At 44.0% G+C, this 26,564-nt stretch overlaps 1 protein-coding gene across 1 annotated transcript in view; it reads right to left on the bottom strand.

The window, feature by feature from the left end:
* The window catches only part of HLTF (helicase like transcription factor), a 324,731-nt gene that overhangs the window by 34,260 nt on the left and 263,907 nt on the right, over positions 1-26,564 (bottom strand). The window contains exons 22-24 of the mRNA XM_069213390.1: positions 25,805-25,917; positions 17,605-17,785; positions 7,248-7,328 (exon numbers count right to left, since the gene is read on the bottom strand). Of these exons, the coding sequence (XP_069069491.1) occupies positions 7,248-7,328; positions 17,605-17,785; positions 25,805-25,917 (375 nt within the window). The remainder of the gene's footprint in view (positions 1-7,247; positions 7,329-17,604; positions 17,786-25,804; positions 25,918-26,564) is intronic.

Below are 26,564 nucleotides of genomic sequence, written 5' to 3'. Positions count from 1 at the left end.
TTGGGACTCACTTCCTAGTTCAAACCGACCACAGACCTCTCAAATGGCTGATGCAAATGAAAGGTGAAAATCCTAAACTGTTGAGGTGGTCCATCTCCCTACAGGGAATGGACTTTATAGTGGAACACAGACCTGGGACTGCCCATGCCAATGCAGATGGCCTTTCCAGGTTCTTCCACTTAGAAAATGAAGACTCTCTTGGGAAAGGTTAGTCTCATCCTCTTTCGTTTGGGGGGGGGTTGTGTAAGGAAATGCCTCCTTGGCATGGTTGCCCCCTGACTTTTTGCCTTTGCTGATGCTATGTTTACAATTGAAAGTGTGCTGAGGCCTGCTAACCAGGCCCCAGCACCAGTGTTCTTTCCCTAACCTGTACTTTTGTGTCCACAATTGGCAGACCCTGGCATCCAGATAAATCCCTTGTAACTGGTACTTCTAGTACCAAGGGCCCTGATGCCAAGGAAGGTCTCTAAGGGATGCAGCATGTCTTATGCCACCCTGGAGACCTCTCACTCAGCACAGACACACCGCTTGCCAGCTTGTGTGTGCTAGTGAGGACAAAACGAGTAAGTCGACATGGCACTCCCCTCAGGGTGCCATGCCAGCCTCTCACTGCCTATGCAGTATAGGTAAGACACCCCTCTAGCAGGCCTTACAGCCCTAAGGCAGGGTGCACTATACCATAGGTGAGGGTACCAGTGCATGAGCATGGTACCCCTACAGTGTCTAAACAAAACCTTAGATATTGTAAGTGCAGGGTAGCCATAAGAGTATATGGTCTGGGAGTCTGTCAAACACGAACTCCACAGCACCATAATGGCTACACTGAAAACTGGGAAGTTTGGTATCAAACTTCTCAGCACAATAAATGCACACTGATGCCAGTGTACATTTTATTGTAAAATACACCACAGAGGGCACCTTAGAGGTGCCCCCTGAAACTTAACCGACTATCTGTGTAGGCTGACTAGTTCTAGCAGCCTGCCACAAACCGAGACATGTTGCTGGCCCCATGGGGAGAGTGCCTTTGTCACTCTGAGGCCAGTAACAAAGCCTGCACTGGGTGGAGATGCTAACACCTCTCCCAGGCAGGAATTGTCACACCTGGCGGTGAGCCTCAAAGGCTCACCTCCTTTGTGCCAACCCAGCAGGACACTCCAGCTAGTGGAGTTGCCCGCCCCCTCCGGCCAGGCCCCACTTTTTGGCGGCAAGGCCGGAGAAAATAATGAGAATAACAAGGAGGAGTCACTGGCCAGTCAGGACAGCCCCTAAGGTGTCCTGAGCTGAGGTGACTCTAACTTTTAGAAATCCTCCATCTTGCAGATGGAGGATTCCCCCAATAGGGTTAGGATTGTGACCCCCTCCCCTTGGGAGGAGGCACAAGGAGGGTGTACCCACCCTCAGGGCTAGTAGCCATTGGCTACTAACCCCCCAGACCTAAACACGCCCTTAAATTTAGTATTTAAGGGCTACCCTGAACCCTAGAAAATTAGATTCCTGCAACTACAAGAAGAAGGACTGCCTAGCTGAAAACCCCTGCAGAGGAAGACCAGAAGACGACTACTGCCTTGGCTCCAGAAACTCACCGGCCTGTCTCCTGCCTTCCAAAGATCCTGCTCCAGCGACGCCTTCCAAAGGGACCAGCGACCTCGACATCCTCTGAGGACTGCCCCTGCTTCGAAAAGACAAGAAACTCCCGAGGACAGCGGACCTGCTCCAAGAAAGGCTGCAACTTTGTTTCCAGCAGCTTTAAAGAACCCTGCAAGCTCCCCGCAAAAGGCGTGAGACTTGCAACACTGCACCCGGCGACCCCGACTCGGCTGGTGGCGATCCAACACCTCAGGAGGGACCCCAGGACTACTCTAAGACTGTGAGTACAAAAACCTGTCCCCCCTGAGCCCCCACAGCGCCGCCTGCAGAGGGAATCCCGAGGCTTCCCCTGACCGCGACTCTTTTGAATCCAAAGTCCCGACACCTGGGAGAGACCCTGCACCCGCAGCCCCCAGGACCTGAAGGACCGGACTTTCACTGGAGGAGTGACCCCCAGGAGTCCCTCTCCCTTGCCCAAGTGGAGGTTTCCCCGAGGAACCCCCCCCTTGCCTGCCTGCAGCGCTGAAGAGATCCCTAGATCTCCCATTGACTTCCATTACAAACCCGACGCTTGTTTCTACACTGCACCCGGCCGCCCCCGCGCTGCTGAGGGTGAAATTTCTGTGTGGGCTTGTGTCCCCCCCGGTGCCCTACAAAACCCCCCTGGTCTGCCCTCCGAAGACGCGGGTACTTACCTGCAAGCAGACCGGAACCGGGGCACCCCCTTCTCTCCATTCTAGCCTATGTGTTTTGGGCACCACTTTGAACTCTGCACCTGACCGGCCCTGAGCTGCTGGTGTGGTGACTTTGGGGTTGCTCTGAACCCCCAACGGTGGGCTACCTTGGACCAAGAACTGAACCCTGTAAGTGTCTTACTTACCTGGTAAAACTAACAAATACTTACCTCCCCTAGGAACTGTGAAAATTGCACTAAGTGTCCACTTTTAAAACAGCTATTTGTGAATAACTTGAAAAGTATACATGCAATTTTGATGATTTGAAGTTCCTAAAGTACTTACCTGCAATACCTTTCGAAGGAGATATTACATGTAGAATTTGAACCTGTGGTTCTTAAAATAAACTAAGAAAAGATATTTTTCTATATAAAAACCTATTGGCTGGATTTGTCTCTGAGTGTGTGTACCTCATTTATTGTCTATGTGTATGTACAACAAATGCTTAACACTACTCCTTGGATAAGCCTACTGCTCGACCACACTACCACAAAATAGAGCATTAGTATTATCTATTTTTACCACTATTTTACCTCTAAGGGGAACCCTTGGACTCTGTGCATGCTATTCCTTACTTTGAAATAGCACATACAGAGCCAACTTCCTACACTGTGTTTGGTAACTAATAAGGGAGCCCCACCGGACCTTTGTATGGATATCAAATAATTACCTCAATCCAGGTTGGATGGTTGGGCCAGCCTTGTGTTTTTCTGACCAGGAAGAATCCTTTGTTCTGTTGACATTCTAGTAAAGTTTCCACTGCTCCTTTCAAGAGCACAGCGAGTATCACCTGTTAGAAGTTGTTTTAGGTGTTGGTGCTTCTCCTTTAGGGCTGGTAAATGAGGAGTCTTCTTGATGAATTCCAAGATGTGGCCAATTTTGACCAGTTCTAAAACTTAGCAGTCCAATTATCCCCTTTGCCATCGTTTAGAGTGATTAGTGAAGCTCATGTCAATAAGACACTGCTGGAGAGTGGAGAGGTGGCATCCACTCAAATGAGAAAGCTTTTTTAGACGATTCTTGGGTTTTGCCTTAAGCCACATTTTACCTTTCAGTCTGCCTAAAGTGAGACAAGCGCTGTTGTGACCTTTAAAATTCCTGCTGTAGGTACTATTGCTGATACTGTCCCTTTAGTTTCTTTAGGAGTGTGGACTTCTAACCCTTGAACTTCCGATGGGAATCTAAACCACAGTACTCTACAGGTTCTTGTTGACTCTGTGCCTCGCTTGATGTGTTGCAATGTCTTAACCATATGCCTACCAAAACAGTCTCCACAGTAAAAGACATATCCAGCACACTGTTTTGCACCTCAGGCAGGAATGATGTGCTCTTTGGGCAAACCTGTCTTTACAAGACTGCCGTGCTGGCCACCTGTAGAATGCATTATGGCGCAAGACGTACATCGCCTAAATTAAGAAGAATTTGACTTCATTTTTCTTATCATAAGGGATGAGCTCAGGGTACGGAGAGATGTCCTGCCAAATCTACCTATTGAAGTTGTGAATGATGGCCTGAGCATTAGCTGCTTCAATGTAGGTTGCTGCCACTGCGCTAAACCCTTTGCGAAAATTATCCATCCTGCAGACTTGCCAGAAGTATCCATCCTGCAGCAGCCTCAGTCTAAAAGAGCTGTGCAATGAGAGGCTGATCTGTACAGCGATGTTGACCTGCAGTTCAAGTGACTTTTTATCCAGATAAAGTACTGTGGGATAAACTGTCACTGTGTTCTTCCGAAGCTGTGTACCTTCTTCCCAAACATCCTCCAGAATAGGAATGAACTTAGCTGTCTTCCTTGGTTACTCTCTGAGTTCATAGAGGGATAAATCCTTTTTCTAGGAGGTTCTTGGAAAAGCATGCCACCCTGAAGCCCTTTTAATACATTGAGGAATCTCGTGAAATCATCAGGGAAAGAATCTGAATGTGAAAGAGTCTTTCTCACTCCACTGGTAAATGTAGTCCAATTACTATTTTTCCTGGTTGTCTTGTACTCTCTCTTTTCGTTAGTCTCTCCCTCAAAGTAATATGGAACTAAACTTTTACCTGGCCCAGCTGGATGTGGAGACTGAAGCCAGAGTTAAAGCAAGTGAAGGCAGAAGCTGCAAATTTTTTCCAGGCTGCACCGGGAAGCAGGCACAAAAGTCCAGTATCGTCATCTGCAATGCCATGAAAAAATCCACTGGTATCTAACGAGTCAGTGGTTTATGATGCATGGTACTCCCCATTTTAGGGATTGGAGTCCTCCTTATCTGGCGATATGTAGTATTAACACAATTGCTACACTTTATACTGGAAAGGAGTACTGTGTGTGCTTCGGCTTCTTCAACCTCCTCTCCTTTATGAGATATGGCATTATAATGACGCTCTCCTCGTTCTTCCTTCTTTTCATATGGTCATTTACTCAATGGAGCTAGCCACAACTGCAGCATCAAAGAGAGTTGCCCTGTAGCTTTTCTGTTCTTTTCCTCAGTTTCTCAAGCTGAGCAGGAGTTGGTGTAAAACTTTTGCTAGGAGCGTTTTGTGGAGTACTAAAGATATGGTTGCCCTTATAGATGCAACACTTTATTATCGAGGAGGGACTAGAGTAGACACCTTGGAAAATACAGTACACTTTCCTCTCGGTCTTTGCGAGTTGCGAAAAAAGTTGCAGCAAATCTTGCAGTACTTTTGTTTGTAGGTGGAGTCCAAACACTGTTTATGCGGACCATCAAACAAAATCTTCAAGCCACAGGGGCCATAAGTAATGCACAAGGATTTTTTCTTGCTTTGATGCCTCGGACATGGAAAATGTAGTTTCCTTGGTCCAAAAACCCTAAAGCAGTTGTTCACAGGAGTAAATGGTGAAAAACTAAGGGGGGGGGGGGACTGGCACTGGCAACACCATTAAGTCTAGATTCAATGTGCCAACGCATGCAAACAACATATGAAAACACCTATGTTTGCATTTTTTAGCCTCATCTGGTGGTTATGGCAATGATTGTTCTATATTTTTCATTTTGGTTAATGTAACTTTCACTCTAAATAATTCTTTACAACTGTGTCAGCTCTGCACTCTATGTGCCCACTTTTTTTAATCTCATGTTATTTTCTACGAGTATCTCTGTTGCTTTGGTATTGCTATTTAATCTAATTTGTTTTGCATAACCTTATTGTTTGCTGCAACTAGAAGCTAGGCCCGTGCATTATAAATAATAAACAATACTACAACTTTTTAGCTAAATATTCTTCCATTTCAAAAGAGCCTGTCCTGGCGGGAGTGTATTGAGGGCATAAGCAGCAAGGCTGTAGTACCACCTGAACATCCTAAGACATGTTTGTTCGCTGAGGTTGGGGCTACTGCGTGAAGTAGCTGTTCACATACAACACTTCCTTCTATACTAAACTGAGAAATTACATTACATGTCCTCCAAAATCCACATGTGTAACAGGACCACTCTCGGGAGGATTTGGGAGGGAGTGGTTGGGGGGCGACGTGGAAGAAGTGAGGGATGGGATTTCCATGCTCCTTGACGCTTCTCCATCACAGCTTCACAGACTCCTGTCCTAGGCTGTTCATATGTGTAAACCAGAGGCGTCTCACCCAAAGCATTCCTCTTCTTCCCAGAGGCAGATAACAAGATCTTGGTATACACAGTCGAAAAAAACTCAGGGTTTCTGATCCATTCTTTTTAGGCATTCATAGAATCAGGATCTTAATGGTAATTAATGGAGCATTGTGCAGATTTAAGAAGAGCGTGTTCTTTAGAAGTTCACTGCAATGTTAGTGGCCGTGCCCCTCAGTGCTGGGAGCTTTAAGGTATGCTTCATTAGTTGATATACATTAAAGCAGTAATGCAAAGGTCCAATCCTTTCGCACAATATTATTTTCAATTAAAACTCATCCAGAAATTTGAATAAGGACTTTTAGGTACTGCTGAGTAATGATTGTGTCTATGTATCACCTACCTCGTCTACCTCTCATGACTCGAAACATGCCTTGCCAATTTAACTTGATTTTAACACCCCAACTGCTTAATGTTCTTATGTACGGCTGGATGCTAAATACAGTGCTTTTGTCATCCTGCTGTCAATTTTTCAGTAAATGCAAATGTGAAAAACGGGGAAAAAACTTTAATGATACAAAGCTAAAAGCATTTTTTCAGCTCAACCTGTTTGAGAAACTCAGAATGTAACTGTCTTAACATGTAAACTATTTGTCAGTTTTAGATACAGAAAAACAACATTACCCAACATTTTTGGGAAACACACAGTGTCAATCACATGCTATCATCCGTGGTTAAAAAGAGACCCGTATGTGGTACTGACATATTTTAATCATAAAAACTAAGTTAACTGCATTTGTATTAGAAAATAAGAGAATTATCACTTAACAGCGAAAGGCCTTGGCACTTATTAGATTAGCTGGGGCTCTAAATGGGCTATTACCAACAAAATTGTAACTAAGAATCTGCTACAAAGAGCCTCACAATGTAATAAAGAATATCACCATTATTGTGAGCAATGAGCAAAAAACACAACTGAAAGAGTGAATTTAAAATCAAGAAGCTCCTCAACTACTTCATATTGCTACCCTTGGAGAGTGAACTGTGCAAAAGGGAATAACTTGGTTATTCAAATGGAACGAAATAGTACCTCGGGCCCTATGACACCAATGGTAAATGATAGTATCCATCAAGGACATTGCCCACTGACTACATAGTGTAATAGTATCCAATGAAAAAACCTCACAGTCTTCATCTGCCTTTTGACCCGTATCTGCACAAATTTGGCCTGCTTTGTAACAAGCTTATTTCGTCCTTGATGAAGTGGAATTTCACTGCGTCAACAAATATGCAAACAGTGCAAGCGATCACTTAAAAGAGAAAATAAAGAACGTATGTATTTGTCTAGCCTGGGGGAAAAAAGGAGCTTTTTAGAAATATGGCTCACCTTGGTAATAATAACGTCTTCCGTTTGGCCCAACCTATGACACCTGTCAAAACATTGCTCTTCAGCAGCAGGATTCCAGGCCTAAAACACAGAAAACAGGAGGTTACGATGACAGACAACGATAAAACATATTTCAACGGGTCCAGGTTCCTGGGTGAGATCTGTGGAAGAAGGCAGCAGCAAATGACAGTACTGGGCTGCTGATCTGGAACAGATCTGATGTACCCAGCTGAACTCATACTTTTGCACTATCGTATATGGTACTTTATGGTCTTTTGTAGATGATGCCTGTTCATCCCTAAAACTGCATGGTGTCCTTGAAGACTGTACGATATGAACTCGAGCCTGTAGGCTGCCGAGAAGAGCCTTTGACTTTTGACTGGACGAAACCAGTTTTTTGTAATCATACATAAATACAATTTGGAGTCAATATAGACTGTCAAGGACTCTTCTTCAGCATCTGGACTAGCATTCTAGTAAAAAAAGACTGGGTTATAGTGCGGTGAGTAGGAGGGGTTGCCGAGAAAGGAGGTGGCCCTGAGATTGACATATTGACTTCAAGCAATGAATCATAGCGAGAGGAAGCCCGATATAACCCTATGTTGTTTCTGCTTTGAATGACCTCCTTTTTCATTAGCCGCTTGAAAGACTCATGAGATATAAAATCTGACTCCAGGAAAAGGATCACACAGGGCAGTAGGCCATTATGATGGTATGAATTAGGCATGCAGGGTTTTTTTTTGTAACTTGTCGTGTGAAGACACTCATTTCAAAAACATTCTTCACTGAATGAATGAAATGTTACTGTGCACAATTAATTAAAATCATTACATATAAAATAAGCAAAGTGCAAACAACAGTACAACAGTTCAACAGTGCAAAAAATACAGTACAATTTAAAAGTTACTAAATTTCCGGATCTATTCTTAATTAATACTTGATAAAACAGCAGTTTAACATAGGATCAGTTGGGTTAAAACAGGCAAGAATTGCTTGGCGGCATGTGTGAATTCCCTTTGCAATAAAAGTCACCCTCAAAAGTTCATTTCTATTGTGCATAAGCTGGACATATGCAAACCAGCTGAACCATGCCTTCTTTGCAGGCACTACGTAGTTGACAGCAACTTTGGTCACTGGTCCTTTACCAAGATAGTTTGCGCGGTAAGCCTGGTAAATGCCACAGTGAAAAAGCATAAACCTCTAATTTAGGAACAGTGAGTAGCCAGAATCAAGGAAAATCGGAGGTTTCAGAAAAGTAGAATTCACTAACACCATCCAGCCATGAGATCTTTTGGACAGTGTTGCCTTATCAGCCATTAACGACACCTCCCTTGTCGTGCCATTGCTCAGCTTTTTGGGGGAAAGTATATGATATGTTTAAGTCCCAGAAAGAATCCTGGCCAAAAATGTCTATAGCAGAGTCCAGGTACAGCCAGCCAGGCATTGAAGGACAGTTAACCAGAGTAGACCATAGTATTGTGTTCACTGATTGGCTGTCTGCACTTTTTAGCCTGCAACAGGCCTTAATATAGGCTCCTTAACTAGCTATAAACTGTTTGACAATGCCAAATTATAAGCTGATTTGCGCTGGTAGTGCATTTTTAGGCAGACTGAAAATGCCTCTATAGCGCCTAGAAATGATGGTATCCAGCTGTACAGCATCACGGCCACGCCGTGACTCACTGCCATAGGTCAATGTCGAAAGTAGTTCGGCGTTAATGATCTTTAGGAAGGGACCAAGGGATTGGCTGAGCCAGAGCCTTACTTTTCTGTGAAATTTGTAAGTTTTGAGGTTGGATTGAGCCCTTTTCATTGAATACCACCCCAAGATATTTGTATTCAGACACTAGGTCCAGGGGCTGTCCTTGAAGGTACCAGCTATATTGGCTTTTAATTTGATTGCTGATTACCATACCTTTAGATTTGGAGCGATTTTCTGACATTCTGTTGGTGATGGAATAAAGATTTAGGGGTATATTTATAAAAGGGGTTGTGTCGTCTTGCACCATGCAACGTGGTGCATGTGCAACGCAAGCCCAAAAGGGGATTTATGAAGCACCGCAAGGCCACACTTGCCTGGCACAGAGTGGCTTCATAAATCTGGAGCAATGCAATGCAGTGAAAATCGCTGTGTTGCATTCCTGTGCCCAGAGAGGCGTTACATGGTTGTTGCGTGGGTGTTCCCATGCAACACCCATGGATTTTGACACATTTCCAGATTACCATAAGCGATAGACCTGGGAATGTGACAAAATGCTTGCTCAGGAGAATCACATCATCTGCATTAAGCAAGTGAGAACGATGAAAATCTGAGCTTTGGTGCATGAGAATTAACTTGATTCAAAACAATTGACATGTCTGCCGGAAAGAGATGAAATAGCTTTGGTGCCAACAAACATCCCTGTGTAAGGCCCTGAAGCATGTAGACAAAGAGTGCCTTTGTCTATCTTAATTCTTAACCAGGTGTCCGTATGTAAAAGTTGTATAGCTCGCAATAAGTGATGTGGTATACCCCAGTTAATTAATTTGAGTCAGAGACGATTACCTAGAACACAGTCAAACACTGGCTTAAAATCAGTGCACAATGGATCTGGAAACTATTGAGCAGCACGTCTGCGTGCCACCCTGTGACACTGTGCGGGTCTGCACTGATTCTGTTCTGCCTTGGAAATGACATGCAGAATCAATGTAGGCACCACTCCTGCGTGCGGACATCAGTCGCTTTAGAAGCTGTCTGCACCCCCTAACACAGAGCTCCAAAGCAAATTGGTGTCTAGTAATGTGCAGAATCCTGGACTTGGGATCTTTTTAATGTAGAGTCCAATTTACAGAACAGGGAAGATGGAGGGTCGATAAGAGATTTGCAGTTAGAGTGCATGAGAATTAGCATTAGCAAAAGTAAGTAACTTTATATAAAATCCTCTAACAGTAGACTCCTCACCTTTTCAATAGACACCAAGGTAATATCCATTCTGAGGTAGGTTTGTGAATTGGCGCAAATCGAAATGTCCTGTAGGTCCGTGCAGCAAAAATGCCCTTCTTGGCAAACCTCACTGTCCACAGAGTAGTGCTTTGTGAACTTATGAAGGGACATTCACATTGCTGCCCTGCAAATGCCCAGGACAGGAACTCTGCTTGCCAATGCAGTGGAAGCAGCCTTTGTAGTGGTGGAATGATCTTTTAACCCTTTCAAGGGCTGCTTCTTGGCCGGTGTGTAGCAGATCTTAATGAAGAGTATGATCTAGAAAGAGAAAGTCCTTTTCTTTACAGATTTGCCCTTTTCACTCCAGCGAACCCCACAAACAGTTAATTGGCCACTCACTGTATACCTGATGCAAAAGCTCAGGGCTCTTTTGAGAGATCTAGGCGATGGGGCATCACCTCCTCCTTAGAGACACGAAGCTGAGCAAAGAAGCCAGAAAGGTGATGGTTTGACAAAGCTCACTCCCCTGCTGTGCCAATGTTATGACAACAAGGAATACTATCTTCAATGTGAGGAGCCATCAAGGACAGTGGTGCAGCACATATCAAGTATGTGAGGACCAGTTTAGGGTCGCACTGTGGCATAATAAAGGGAGAAGGATCCCTTTGATAGATACAAAGATACCAAGCACTCAAATAGTATTCCAATATTGACTTACCTAGTGTTATCCGGGACCACGTGTACTTGGAAGATGGTCCTGAGCTTGGCCATCGTGCAACTTACTTAGATTATCCAATAACTCCTGGAAACACCAATTACACAGGCTAAGTGACAGATGATTTTTCTTTGACAAGTTTTACGAGTTTTCCTCATAACTTCAGACTTGGAAGCTTTACTGTGAATCAACCTTTTGAAATCCATTACTTCTATTTGTACTTTTATCTACTTCTAGCCTTGAAAAAGTAACTGATGGTGATGAAACACGTGTCACTGTTGTGATAATATATGCAATTCAGAGCATAGAATCTTCCACATTTCTATAAAACTCACTTCATTAGACTTATCTACAAATTCTTACTCTATAGACTTATAATTACTTTTGAAATTCTATTTGAGTGCTTGAGTATCTTTGTATGTTGCAGTATACAGTGGACCTATTGGACCATTGATGTTTGTGTCTTTGAAGTAGGGCATGTGATACCTGTCAAGCACCACCCTAAACAGATGTGTTCTTTTTAAAATTACCAACATTCAAGCTTGTTTGATACGAGGTTAAATTTCTATGCTACTACTTACTACCTTTCAGTATATGTACTATTAAGGATTCCTTTAATGTTGGGCCCACTGAGACTTCAGATCCCATTGCAGAGCCTGTATTTGCCACCTAGCATGCTTGACCAGCTGGATGGAGAAAGCCATCAGTCCCAGCAGCATCAGAGTCAACCTCACTGACATCCAGGACAGAGACTGAAAGATCAAGATCATATCCTGAAGATCTTGGACTCTCCTTCCCAGGGGAATAGCACAGCAGAGGACCCTATCCAGAAAGGCTCTAATATAAGGGAGCATCTGTGAAGGAGTCAGGCATGACTTCAACACTTTTACAGTGAAGCCCAAGGATGTCAGGATGTTTGCAGTAGTCAGTAGGTGGGTGATGACTGACTGAGGCGAAGCCTTCACCAGTCAATTGTTGAGGTAGACCAGGACCCCTGACCTCGGAAGATGTGCTGCAACCCCACCATCATTTTTGTGAAGACGCAAGGGGCGCTGGTGAGTCCATTGTATAGCACAGAGAACTGAAAATGCTCCTACCCCACCTCAAACACAGGTAGTGCCAGTGGGACCACAGAACAGGTATGCAGAAGTATACACACTGTAGGTCTAATGCCACCATCCAGTCTTGATGGTCAAGGGTAGCCAAGACCTGGGCCAAGGTGAGCATTTTGAATTTGTCCATCAGGGGAAAGGCATTAAGAGGGTGTAGGTCTTCAATAGGATGAAAGACTCCATCCTTCTTTCAAACAAGGAAGTTCCATGAGTAACAACCTCGACCCACTTCCAATGTAGGCACCGTCTCCCTAGCCCCTTTTGGTCAAAAGGACTCACACTTCTTTCTGTATGATGGATAAATTACACTCCACTAGTCATTCTGGGGATGGTGGAAGGGGTGGCGGAGCGGGCAGGAATGGTAGGGCATACCCTATCTAAACAATCCGCAGGACCCACCTGCCTAATGTTATGGACAGCCATCACATTTGTTGAATCCTGCCTCAAACTGTGTGACTGTGCTTAGCTAAGGGCTTGCTAAAGGGGTTTGGCATGTAGGGCCAAGAGAGGTAGAATGACTGGTGCTCTGTTTCTGACCAAATAATCAAAGTGCGTCTTGTTCACTGCCATGAAAAGGCTGAGAACCCTGCTGAGGCAGAAGTGACTGTCTGTATGAGGTACCCCTACCAGAGCCTTGGAAAGAAAGGAAGGGCTAATATAGTTGGTGTGGTGGAGCAGCTAAGCCCACGGACCGAACTGCGGCCCTGATGACTTTGAAACACTCCAAGGTAGGATCTGCGTTAGCTCCAAATTATTTCCAAATTGGCAAGTCCCATCAAAGGACATTGCCGTTAGGAACAACTGAACATCTCTGTAGAAACCAGTGGATCTCATCCAGGTGTGGAGAAGGATAGTGACGCAAGTGTCAGTGGCTTAACCTATGAAATCTGTGGTATCCAGGCCACAGCCGGTTGTAAACTTGGCAGCATCACTGCCATCATGTATGTCTTGGGTCATTACAGAACAAAGGTCCTTAGGGATATCAGGAAGGACTTCAGACAGAGTGCAAGAGAGCGTGGGAATAATGGCCCAAAAAGAGACTGGCACTGACAAACCGAAGAGCCACACTTGCAAAAGAAAATACCTTCCATCCACAGGTCTCCCCTCAGTTAGACTCCCCGTCAGCAGGAGTAGTTAGGAAGGCATAAGGGTTTGTCCTGCATGTGGAAGCTTACACCACTAAGCTCTCGGAGGACAGGAGTTGAGTCAAAACACAGGGTCGGCAGGGGACAAGGCAATGGCTCCACGCAATATGGCAATTCACTGGGAGACCAGAGCAAGGATTGGCCCAGACTGCTAACAGGACATCAGTAAGGACCTCAATAAAGGGCAATAGAAGCTCAGGATTAGTCTGCTCCAGTTGGAGAGTTCCAGTCAGAACATTAGTTTTGACCTCTAAAGGTGGGAGCTGGAGGATGAGAATCTCAGGTGCCCTCCATATAACCACTGCAAAGTAGGCGCTTTCCTCAGTGGTAGGACCTGGAAGTGAGATTAAGGAGGAGTCTGGAGAGGTATCAAGGCCAATTGCATCCTGGAGGTTCTCAAACCAGTTTTCCTCACGATACAGTTAGCCAAACTAGTCTCCGATGTAATGCGTCATTAGCCTCATTATTAGAGTCCTTCCCAAATAAAGAATGTAGCATTGAAGCCTACAGGACTAGGATGTTAAGTGGCTCAGGCTGGATGGGAAAAGGCTGCAATGGAATGAGCATCGAGCACATCAATGGGCTGTACCTCTAGCTCCAAAATCAATAGATTTCGCATTGGTGTAAATGTTCTAAAGACCGACGTGGAGTCTGAGTCAGCAAAGGTTTGGCGCTGAAGGTGATATCCCAAATAAAGCATCTCCCTGCTCCGTGGGTAGTGCTGTGGCCAGGTGGCAGATTGGCCAAGAAGCCAACCTACTTCAGGAGCGAGATCGAGAGTCATGACATCACCCTTGCACCTACTCAGGAGTACGACAGTGGGAGGAAGGGGCCAAGTTCCCCTTTGGAATTTTTATGTTTTTTCTTCGTTTTACAGGGGGATTTAGAGTGCGGTGACAATCAACTTTGGGACAGGTTTTCGGACTGGGAATGAGACTGACCTTTGGGCTTGAATCAGTTCTGACGAGGGGTCCATGTTCATTTTGCAACGTAAAGCTTCACCTTAAGGTCCCAAATGGCCTTTGAATTTATTGACGGACAATCACTGTAGGCCTCAAAGTTGTGAGCCCACTCCAGGTGCTACAGGCAAACCTCATGGGGATCTGTCACAAACATTTACTTGTAACAGCCTATACAAGGTTTAAGAGCTGTTGTCTCTGATGAGACATTTCCCTTTGACACTGGATTTCAATTTGTTTAGGTAAACGTGTCTTGAATAGAAATAGAAATTATATGTAGCTCTCAATCCACTTCTGATGGCACAGAAAGAAAAACTGGCATCAGCACGCAGGAGTGGCACCTATTTTGTCTCCACTTATCACTTCCAGAACGCCATCAGTGCAGAGTCGCACTGTGCCACCTGGGGGAACGCATAGATACTACACAAAAGTTTCCGAGCCAGTCTGACACCTGGTAAAGTATGCAAAAGGTGCGGAATCTGTGGTTCAAAGTCTCTGTCAGAAGTTAACAAACTGCACGGGGGTAGGATGCTGGAGTCTCGTAGCTACATGTCATGCTTGCAGAAGTGGTTGTGCAGTACAATTGAGCAATTCTGAGATAATGGAACTTGCTGCAACCACAGAGGATACCTCCATTACAGGAGTGGAATGGGCATTGTTCGAAACAGGACGACACTATCATAGTGAGGGTGGATTTACTTTCACTTACTTACATTGTTGTTAAATAGGTTACCCACCATAAAAACATATAATTAAAGTTCTATACCGCAGACATCAAACTAGCACTTCTGAGTTGCCTAGAACATTCACTATCAGGGGCGTAGCTTCAGAGGGGGATGTGTGAAGTGTTACACCCCCTAACAAATGTATCTTTTGATAAATAGTTGGGTACAGGTGCTTTTAGTCTGGTATGGTGAGGTGTCTGTCGAATTTCACCAGGAGTTTTACACACACAAACAAAAGTTCTCTCACCCTGTTTGGGAATACTTAAAAAATGCTGGCTATTTCACAAAAATAATGTGCTTTCTCTCACTTAGTGCCCCTACCAATCTACACTCCTCGCCCTTTACGCTGCCTCTAAGCCCCTCTTGTGTTCCCTCTGAGTCATATAATGTATTTTAACATTATGTGCCGGCGTGATTGTTGGGAAATCTGAAGTTCACACCTCCCCAATCTTATGACCAAGCTACACCCCTGCTCACTATAAGAGTTATTTACCAAAATAAGAGCGCACAGTGTCCTTGGAGGAACTGTCAGGATGCAACATTCACCGCCTCAACAGGTCTAACTGACCAGGTTATTACCTTGCTGTAGGCAAAGGACTTCACCTCATGAAAATTTAAGATTAACGTTTGAGGGGACTTCTAAAAAGAATCAAAATACTTTGTTTTATATAAAGTTAGGCTTCTTTATTTTCATTATTTAATGCAAAATAGCCTCATCACAATTTGTTGCTCTATGCCAACACGGGTTTCAAGATTATTGGTCTCTTCCTCCAGGCATCACACAGATCAATGAATGAAAGCATTATATTTTAGAATTCCCTAAGTACTAACACATGGGTTGATCCTGTTTTATATAGTATTAGTTTAATCCTCCTTTTCTTGGTTATTATGAGTTAGTGTTCAATATTTGCTTCTACTGGTATAGTAATCTCTTACTCATCAAAGGGCAGGATAAACCGGTGGTCAGTATGCGTATCATGGAGGTTAATTCATATCCTTCCCCCCACAGGGACCAAAACATTTTTTGTTATAAATTCTAAATCAGGCCCTAAGCCTATGACATCTGTCATAATTTTTCCAACAAATTAATCCGGCTTATAGCCTTTGTCATTTGCTTTTCACCATAACCAGCTCTAGGCCTAATTATTGCCCATATGTTTTCCAACAAGAAAATGTTCAAGGCACACATAGATACAGTTTCAAATATTCACAAAATTACAGTTGGAAAACTATGAAGTATTCCTCCTCATAGCACCAACACCTTTAATCAGAGCCCAAACCATCTACTCCCAGGTTTATTAGAGGGAGTCACTTAAAACCTTATCTGCTACGGTGGCCTAGAAGAGTCTATGTACCACAGTACCTGTTTTAACAGTGCAATAACAGTCCACCTTTAAAGCAGACTGCCTTTAACATATGCTTTTACAATAAGCAAAGGTGCCACAGGCCTAACCTTTCATAATGAAAAGATCAGAACTTTGGCTTCTAACATACTTTTTTCCCAATGAACCAATCAAGCCTACAGTTTTCATCAATGGCTTGCCACCATAACTAACCCAAGTTTACTCTATTAAGCATAAGACAATCACCAGGCACACCAACATAAAATTACAAATATGTACAAAACAACAAGGGACAAAACATTATACAACTCTTCATAAGAGGATTTAACAAATTGTTAGAAGAGTCAAAGTGCAACTTGTCTGGCAGGAGTGCTTAACCAACAAAAAAACCTATTGCCTATAGTACATTAATTTGTGGGATTCATGTAACAAAATGCCTGTCTACAGGCTTTAACAAAGTAATATGCCAATTCACGCAAGCATTCGTTGGCAACGTTTATGGTGCTTCCTCATTACTTCGGGTGCATTTAAGCAACTTAATTCCCATGCCTTGCAGTGCCACCTTGTGTCAGTGATTCCAGATTGTTCCAAGCATTTCAGTTACAAGATAGAAACACGATTTTCACAATATAGGGCCTGACCCACAAAGTGTATGTTTGAGTTGGTTTACTACATTCCGGTCTTTACAAACTGCACTTTTGTAGTAAGTCAAGCACTACAAAAGGCCAACCACTTGTACTGCAACCTCCAATATTTTCTATTGGAGGGTATTACAATTCCAGTGGCTGGCCATGATTAGTGCTGGACTTACTATTATTTTCTTTTTATAACGCTTACTCAAAAGTGTAGATTACATAAAAGGAGAAAGACTTTGTTTTGTCAAGAAAGTAAAAAAGGTAGAAAGTAAAACAGAGTTACTAGCTTCTCCAGTCTTTCCTGTGCCTGTCATAAGGAAATTTATGATCATCCATCCATTGTTTAGTCTGTGGGAAATGATGTTATATTGCTAAACCACATTCATTGTTCTATTAACACCACCAAGAAAAATACCATTATAATTAATACCCAGAACTGCTATGTCACCAGAAACACCAAGGAATTTAGACACATGAAGTTTCATTATCTTGGGTCACTTGAAGATGGATGTACAGTAGCTGGGCTTTGCGATAAAATTAACATTAAAATCTACCATTAGCCTGCATGTTTAGTTTTTTAACACTATAATTCTACAATACGGCAAATCAGCGTACTACGACGCTGAACATTACACTCAAAGTAAAAGTCAAAAGTAACTAAGATACAACTAGATGCAAATACAAACCTCAACAAAACAAATATAGTTGTGTAAAACATAACTGCAAACGTTCAATCTTCACAATATAAAGCACACATACATGTACAAATTCAAATATAAACAAGATTTATTCTCACTTACTGGATCCACGAGAAACACTCTGGAAGCTGCTGTAAGATTTAATCCTACTCCACCAGCTTTCATTGAAAGCAACATTACCGATGGAGAGTTTGGTTCCTTGCTCTGAAAGCTGCGAATTGCTTCTACTCGTTTCTTCTGAGTCATGGAACCATCCAATCGAGTAAACAAAAAACCAGACTCTCTATGAAAACATCAGAAAAAACAACAACATAAGATTAAGCTTCTGTTGTCAACACAAACGAAAATAGTATAGCCAGTTTGCAGATGTGCAACTCATGGTGATGTGCACCTACCTTTCTTTTTATATCTGGTATAAGTGTATGTAATTTGCATTTCAAAACAAACATAGCATGTATATATTAGGCTTTGGCCAGCCTCCTCCAAACATTGTCTTATTTCACTCTCGGATTCCCTCCGCCACTGGCTTGAGACATTGTCAATCAGATTCATTCCAAGAAGTATTTTAGTGGCTTTTGGACTATCTTATATACAAAAAGCATGGTAATTCATCACATTTTTCATATCACACATGTGTAAAGTAATTATTTTTCATTTATGTATCATCCAGTTTTTAGATGCCTTGTCAGTGATCAAGTGTGCAGCTATCCAGCCTTAGTGGCAACTGAATTTAAAAGTAACAGCCATCCTAGAGCGGTATGCTCACAGCGTATCATTGTTTAACCATTCCAATATGGCCACCGCATTTAAAATACACAGTGGACATGTTACACTTATGTATCATTCTTTTAGTGCCCTTCTGGGGTAGAAAACTCAGGCCACTCTTTAGCCCCCTCGGTCAAGGCAATCTGCCAGTACCCTGACGTTAAGTCAAATGTGCTGAGAAACTTGGCAGCTCCTAACCAATCTACGAGCTCATTAGCTCTGGGGATGGGGTATGTTTCAGTCCTAGTGACCGCATTGAGCCCTAGGTAGCCCACACAGAACCTAAGCTCTGGAGCACACCTGGAGGGGCAGCCTTCGGGACTAACACCACTAGTCTTGACTAAGGGCTGTTTGAGGGCTCAATATCCCTTAACTCCAGCATCTTGGAGACTTCCTACTTAATGCTGGCTATCACCTTATCAGACAACCTGTAAATTGTGCTCTTCAGAGGCATGCTATCCTCACTATCAATGTCATGGGTGCACCATGTAGTGAGTCTTGGGGTAAAGGAGAATAAAAAGGCACACTTCCCCAGCAATTGGCAGCAGTCTCTCTGTTGGTCTAGTGTCAGGGTAGGGAAGAGACTGTCATCCTCTACTGACTCATCCTACTCCTTAGAAGAAAGGAGGTCAGAGAGATGTTCACTCTCCTCTTCCATTCCATTATCAGTGACTAGGAGCATGGTTAGCTTAGACCTCTCAGAGTGGGGATTGAAGCAGCTGATGAGGGCCCCTCAAAGTGTTCCGGGGAGTCCTGAGGTCCACCAACTAGGTGACATCACTCTTGTGCTCCCTCACCTCATAAGGCCTAGACCAGCAGTCTTGCAGGGCCTTGGGCTCCACGGGCTCCCTCACCTACACTTTTTGACCAGGCTGAAACTCAACCAGGGTGGCATGCTGGTCATACCACCATATCATGTCCTCCTGGCTGGCTTCCAGATTCTCCTGCACTAGCTCCCGAAAGTACTTTAAGTAGCTGACCACATGCAGGGGGCCTTCTCAGGAGCTTGCTCCGAGCCCTCCTTCACTAATGAGAGGTCCTCTCACAGGGTTTCCATCCAGAAGTTCAAAGGGGCTGAAGCCAACCCAGTATGCAGTACTTCCCTTTAGGCAACTAAAAGGCATGGTAGGAGGGCGTGGGTTCTGACAGACCCATTATCATGCCTTTTAGGGAAACGTTCAACAAGACGATTACTTTGGGGGTCGTAAGGAGAAGAGAAGTTGGTACCCTCGACTGACACCAACTCCTAGTGGAACCCTACACGGCTAAAGATCTCCATTAGTGCCCTGGCTACACCGGGCGCAGTCACCGTCCTCAGAGGGATAGCCTCCAGGTATCAGGTGGCATGGTCCACCAAGACCAGGATAAACCTGTTGCCTAAGGCTGTCTTGTGGTCCAGAGGCCCAATGGTGTTGATGCTCACACTTTTGAAGGGAGTGCCAACAACAGGAAAAGGTTGCAGGGGAGCCTTGCGCTTCCCTCCTGACTTGCCACTGGCTTGACAGGTAGGACAGGGGCAACAGATGGAATCTGAGGGCTTCCCCTATTTGAGGCCAGTAAAAGTGGATAACAAGCCTGTCAAAGGTATTGTTTTTCCCCAAATGACCTGCCAGGGGTAGGTCCTGAGCCAGCTCTAGTAGGAAGGCCCTTTAGTACTGGGTGCCCACCAACTCAGGGTTTGCATTAGTCTCAGGAACCAGGGCATTCCCTCTGTGCTCTGCATAACTCCCCCCTTGTAGGACCCACTTCGTTCTGTCAATTGATCAGCTCAGGTAAGTTCTTCAGTCACATCCTCCCCTGTAGACTCCGGGGTGTTCCCCTTCAGGTTCAGCCTCCTACCGGACTGTGGCAGGTCCAGTAGCAGGTTTCCCGCACCCATTACCCTTCCTCTTCTTGGCAGGTTCCCTGGCCATCCTGTCAGGTCCTCCTGAAAACCTTCCTGGTCTGTCATGGACCATTTGGTCAGGCACACCCACTAAGTCAACCCACCCACTCAGTCAACCCTAACATCTCTAAGTGGGGCCTGAGCACCACCTCTTTCCAGGTGGTATGTTTCAGGTCACTGTCAAGCACACAATCTACAGGCATGGAGAGATTCACAGCTACCCTCAAGGAACCTGAAACACCCACACCCCCAATTCAAGGGGAACCACAGCCACTGAATAGTAACTCTCACAGTTGTTAGATGGTTATTTGGTGAAATGCATTAGGGACTACCTGCTCTGAGGCCACCAGATTAAATCTGACGGTGGTCATTTTGTCTCCAGTATCTCTCAGAGCCTCCAACCTTTGCCCAGTGATAATGATGCACTACCTATATTGTTGTTGCTAGGCATTAGGATCCTTTGCATCATCTCTGTTACCCAGGGAAACCAGGGTTACCTCTACTTTGTCTCTAACACTATCTGGAAAAATCTCCTCTCCAAGTGCTACACTAGCCAGCCCCAGTGATTGCCCACAAGTGGACAAGTGGGTGGCTGTGCCTGCATGGGTCACTTGGCATCCCACTTGAAGTGCCCTTCCCACTGACACTCATAAGTCTTAAGGGGTGCCTTCCCTGAAGTGTTACTGTTAGGGAACAACTTTTTTGTCTTTTCAATTGTGGGATGGGTGTCCTGACATGAAAAACTAGTTTGGGGCCCTTTAGAGAACTCCTGCGGGACTGGGACAAAGTAAAAAATTCAGGTCGACCGCGATGGAGCCCGGTCCGGCTACAGTGATCCAGTTAGGCCCAAAGAACCGGAATCCTAGTTGTGGAGCACTGTGTGGATCTCAGACAATGATGCCTTGCACAGCAGAGGCAATGCATCAGTTTCGAGATGCAGCGAGGCTGCAGTGGGAGGACCTGTTGCGTCATCGCCTTGGATCCCATTGCCGGGACTTGCAATTCTTGAGACACCGAACTTGGAAAATATATCTCTTCCCAATTCGAAGTTTTACTTATATTTATACTTGCAGGAGTGGAAAAACTAATTTAAGAGGGTTTCACTAACAGGACATATAAAACTTAAAAGTATATCTCCAAATTTTTAAATACACTGCACCTTGCCATTGGGGCTGTCTGGGGCCTTCCTTAGGGGTGGCGTATATGTATTAAAAAAGAAGATTTAGGCCTGGCAGAAGTTTTACTTTGCCAGGTAGACATGACAGTTTAAATCTGTACACACAGGCTCTGCAATGGCAGGGATGAGACATGTTTGAAAGGGCTAATTAAGTGAGTGGCACAGTCAGTGATGCAGATCCACTAGTAGCAATTAATGTACAGGCCCGGGGCACAGATAGCGCCCTTTACTAGGGACTTATAGCTAAAAGAAATATGCCAAATGGGGATAAGCCAATGTTACTATGGTTTGGGAAAGAGCCAAGCTCTTTAGAGCTGGTCAGCAGTGGTAAAATGTGCAGAATACAAAAGCCAGAAAAAAATAAAGACAGCAAAAACAGGAGGTCTGAAGGCAAAAAGTTAGGGAAAACCATGCCAAGGATGCCAGGTCTAACAGTGTGCAAAGTCCAATATCGCAGGTCAAAACACCACAACCTGCTGGGCAAACAACCCAGTAATGCACAGAGCACACCCAACAGTCTCAAATAGTACTCTAAAGACTCAGGAAGTACAGCACATTTACACACAGACTTATGGACAATGGTTGCTTACAAGGAAGGAGGAGGTGTCCATACCAAACAGGCGTTTAGGATTCTTGAAGGATTAATGATAGTTGTATAGCACCAATTACAGACCCTGCAGGCCCTTGGATCTAACATAGACTGGTTGGGCTTCTACAAACACCAGGGTTTTCAAGGAATGTCCTGCAGCATGAGTTAATTTATCAAAGCTGTAACAGCATTGTGCGGTGCTCCGCAAGATGAGTCTGACTTGAAACACTAGCAACAGATCATACTGGTCAAATTATTCTGCTATATGAGGGTTCTGGATAAATTCACTGCTGCCCCTGGGAAACTCTTATCGGGAACTGTTGACATCTGGAATGAAATGGGCTGTTGCAAATCATCACTGCCATAATTGAGTTGCTGCCTTTTCATTCACATACATCAGAAAAAGATGCAACAGCACTTCAAACTGAAGAGGCATCAAGCCTGGACAGTCGGTCTCTTCCAGACATACAGAGTAAATGTAATACACGTCATCACAGCGGGCAGAAGGTGTACAGACCATGCTTACTGTGATGTAACAAATCAGGTTTTTTGTACTCTCAGAGTCAGTCATCATGTCAGTTCTGCATTTGTTGTCAACATAAACCTATGAATAAACAGTAAAATACTTTTTTTATTCACACAAACAGGAAAAAACCAGAGGAACCTGCAAGAAGGAGAGCGTTTGGAGGGAGGAAAGTCCAGTGGGGAACCTTCCGAGTGGATTTGAGTAGCAGAGTGTGAGATCTGGGTCCATCAGGACCATCGCACTGATTGGGCTTGCCGGGTGGTATTCGGGAAACATGCCCCCTTTGCCACATGGGGGCTGCGGAGAAGAACTAGGACCAACACCTCAGTGCAACGCTATATTAAGAAAATGTCCATGGCCCGAGGAAGTGCTATAGCCAGAAGGGGGCTGTCACCCTACAACAATTTAACTCTATGAGTCCGGGAGCACCCAAGACCTGCCACGGACCCCAAAAGAGTCTTATTGCACGACCGGAGGAGTGCTGTGGACATCTGCCAGCTCGAACGCAGCACCCCGACCTCAGATGACTTCTGTGCCACTGGAGCACACCCAGAGACTCTGAACCACCACTCTACTGAAAGCGGATAAGACTGATTACTGGGCCATTGGGCCCTGGGCGAACTTGCTCTGAACAAAGCAATCTGGCGCATGGACACAGTGACTTTCACAAAACCATCATGGAACTTTTAAGACTTGAACTCACTAGGAGGGCCTAGCTTGGATGTGCTACACATGAATGCAAAATATCCACGATTCTTAGAAGGGGAGTTGAGACTTTAGAGCTGACCTAGGCAACACTAGTTGTTCAAAGCCCATAGCAGGTCAGGCCCCAGGACTCCAAGAGTGAAAGGCGTCAACCCGCACAGATGGGCGCAGTAGTGCCTGCTTGCCCCGTGGTCCTCGGAAAGGGGTTCTGACTGTGTCCTTAATTGTATGGTTGAACTGTGAAACAACAACTTAGGCTGAGTCCTTTATGGCAAGTGTTTCATTGGCACACCTCGTATCCCTTCTCCACATTTTACAATAGCTTCAAAATCTCTTCCAGCTTTGAAACCACTGCATTATGTTAAGAGGCTCTTTGAAAGGGAACAAGTATGGATAATGGATTTATATTCCAGAGAATTGTTGACCTACCTTGTCTAATTAAAGGCCTATGTCAGAGCGTTCTTGTGGCACAATGGCGTCCAACTTACATTCACCATTCTTGCCTCAGGGCTGGGCGATTCCACTCTGTGTATATTCTAAAATCACTGATGAATTATGTCCACAGATTATTAGAGACAGACTGCTTTGAGGGGCCATTCTTATTTGCTGCTGCAGAAGCAGCTGGTGCCATCCCGAAAGTGCATGTATTAGCATGGTGTTTTGATATCCTGTGTCAAGGCTGCACCTTCTGAAACTGAGGTGAAGGGCAGGGTCACAGAATGGCTGTGTCCCTGTGGCGACTCCACTGACCCACCATAGGTTCAGAAAGGTATACTGAAGGAGCCAAACAATCTTCAATTGCTCTGAAAGAACACTACTAGTTTTCCAAGCTTCGGATAAAGTTTAAACATGGACATCTTGGATACTGGATTTATGAAGGGTTTGACTCTTTAGGGGTATATGTTTCCCGGTGATGTGGATATTTTTTTTAAAATCAGTGGCCATCCTGGGCCCATTTTCGTAATGTAGTTTCACCTTACTGTCTATGAGTTGAAAATGAAGACGTGTTTTGTGTTCATGTCACTGATTGTGAGGGCTCTCTAGTCTGCAAGAGGATCTCTGGAAGGGGTCCTAGATATTGTTACCCCTTCTCCCATTTGTGGGACACCATAATAAGCTTTTGCTCTCCTTTTTTCAGATTGCCTTAGGGATACCTACATGAGTTGCACAATGTTGGGCTCCCAGACACCACACAAAAGGACTGTAGGCATGAAAACAAAATATGCCTCTTCTATTGTAGGCAGGCCTTAACCGAAGAGGATTTGGAAAGCAATACAAACCTATTTTATGTTTAAAAACTGGTGAGTAATACATAGAGAGCAACTTGCTGGAGAGCTTCAGATCCTTGGGTTTGTAGAGAATAGGAACAGATATGATCAGTGATGGTGGCCCCCTTACATATCCAGAGCGTCACTTGTGGGGGTAAAACTGCCATACCTGTTACAGGTGTGCAACAGCACAACTAGCACTGCAAAGACAAAGTACTTCAAAATACTCAGAAAGCAGTCTGCTGCCTGGAGATACTTTAAAATGAGGAATCTGCAGGAAGGAGTATTAATTAGAAAAGTTTTTGTGTCTGATGGCAGCCGAAAGAAGAGAAAGATAAATACACATATGGATAATAGATATAACCAGGTGGCTACGGTACTGGCTACAAGAAATATATACCTTTTAAGAGTTAGTGTTTGCATCAGTCCATGGGCTTATCGGATGTCTATCAGGGCAAGTAATAATTAAGAGGCTCAGCCACAACTTTCAACCCAAATCACCCGAACTGGGTGTGCCAGGCTTGAGCTGGATCCATGCACTCTATTAAGAAAGAAGTTTAGCTTGTGATTTATGCATGTGCCAAAAGCTACCCAGAACACAAACATGGAGTTGTGGTTTACCCAATGTTCCCGGTTTATCTTCAGGTTAAGTCCAGTCTCCATGATGGTGATTCTCAGGAAAAATCACCACAAAAGTGGAATCAGTCAGAGTGGGCAGCCGCTCTAATGGGGTACCCTTCAGGACCCCATCCACGGCTGGACACACGGTGTGCAGGTGCAGATACTGAGAGAGGTTGCCTTAATTTGTGCAGGGGCACCCCAGAGCCAGTCATTGGGAGGTGGTTGGAGGAGCAACGACAAACCAGAGGGTCAGTATATGTGCGGACCTGATGGATGGACCATGTTCAATGCATCAGTCTGGGCATCTTGCTCATGCACATGCCTCAGTAATTTGTAACCAGTCACAGGCAAAAGTGTTTCCTCATTTCCATTGGGCTTTCTCCCCAACCATACAAGATACCTCTTTTTAAAGCTTAACCACTGGAAGAGACAAAAAAGGCATCTGGAAAGGCATTCGGGGTCATTCTACAAAACTAATCAGCATCCACTGCATGGCAAACAAGACCAATGTACAAAAGACACAGGTTTGTTAACTGACCCTCACGAGTTCCACTTCAGTGCGAAATAATATTCAAGAGGTTAATCTGCAAAGAAGGTTGTTAGCAAAGAGAAATCCGAAATACTCTTGTGTACCAGTTTCAGTCAAGAAAAAGAAGACAGATGATTACAAAATATATATCGTGCCCCAACCAAAAACAAATCCATGCTTTAAAATAAGCTACACAAGCCTTTATACAACTAACCACAGATAAACAGGTCACCTTACCTGAGAGGAGTTTCTATCAGAGAGAGGAACGAGGTGAACTGAGAAACAATGACAGACTTGGTTTTTGGGTCCTTCTTCCTTACATTTATCAGTGCGTGCATAAGGGCATCAACCTGTGAAACAATATAAGGAGAATGACACATCCTTCTCTTTGTTCATTCTGATCAAGAAGTCACTAAAGTGTTCACATTCGTTTTTCTAAGATGCCTTGTTATGTTCTGTTTTAAAGACCAAGCTCTTGCCTAGATATTCATAATAATAAACTTTTAGATCTTGTACTGGTCTTAGACTTTTCAGCAAGTTACACTTAATTGGAAATGTTCCTCTAATATTTCATATAAAACATAGTGGTATAAAGTTTGTCATTATCATAGATTAGATACAGCTTTTGCCATTTTGTCTTTAACACAAGCCAAAAGAGATTTGTATTGGTTGCCCATAAAAAATTTTTTTTAGATAATATTGTTAAGCAACAAACTAGCTATACACATTCAGAAAATTTAAAACACCGTAAATTGTTACATTCTCAGCATACTCTCAAATCTCATTTATCTTTTCAACCATTTATATCAAACATTTATATTTGTCTTTGCATATTTATTGTTATTATTTGGTCTTCATTATAGATTTCCCTCTTCCCCTCCCCCTTCTTTCCTTATTTACCCACACATTATACAAAAAAACAGTTTTATTTTCTTTTTGTTTTTGATATAGTTTAATCCTATTCTTTTAATGCTTGCACTTGTTGTACTTGTAATCT

Source organism: Pleurodeles waltl, chromosome 11 (assembly GCF_031143425.1).
Source record: "Pleurodeles waltl isolate 20211129_DDA chromosome 11, aPleWal1.hap1.20221129, whole genome shotgun sequence".
NCBI lineage: Eukaryota > Metazoa > Chordata > Amphibia > Caudata > Salamandridae > Pleurodeles > Pleurodeles waltl.
Note: the sequence above shows the minus strand (reverse complement) of the source record. Positions and strands in the feature narration are given on the sequence as shown.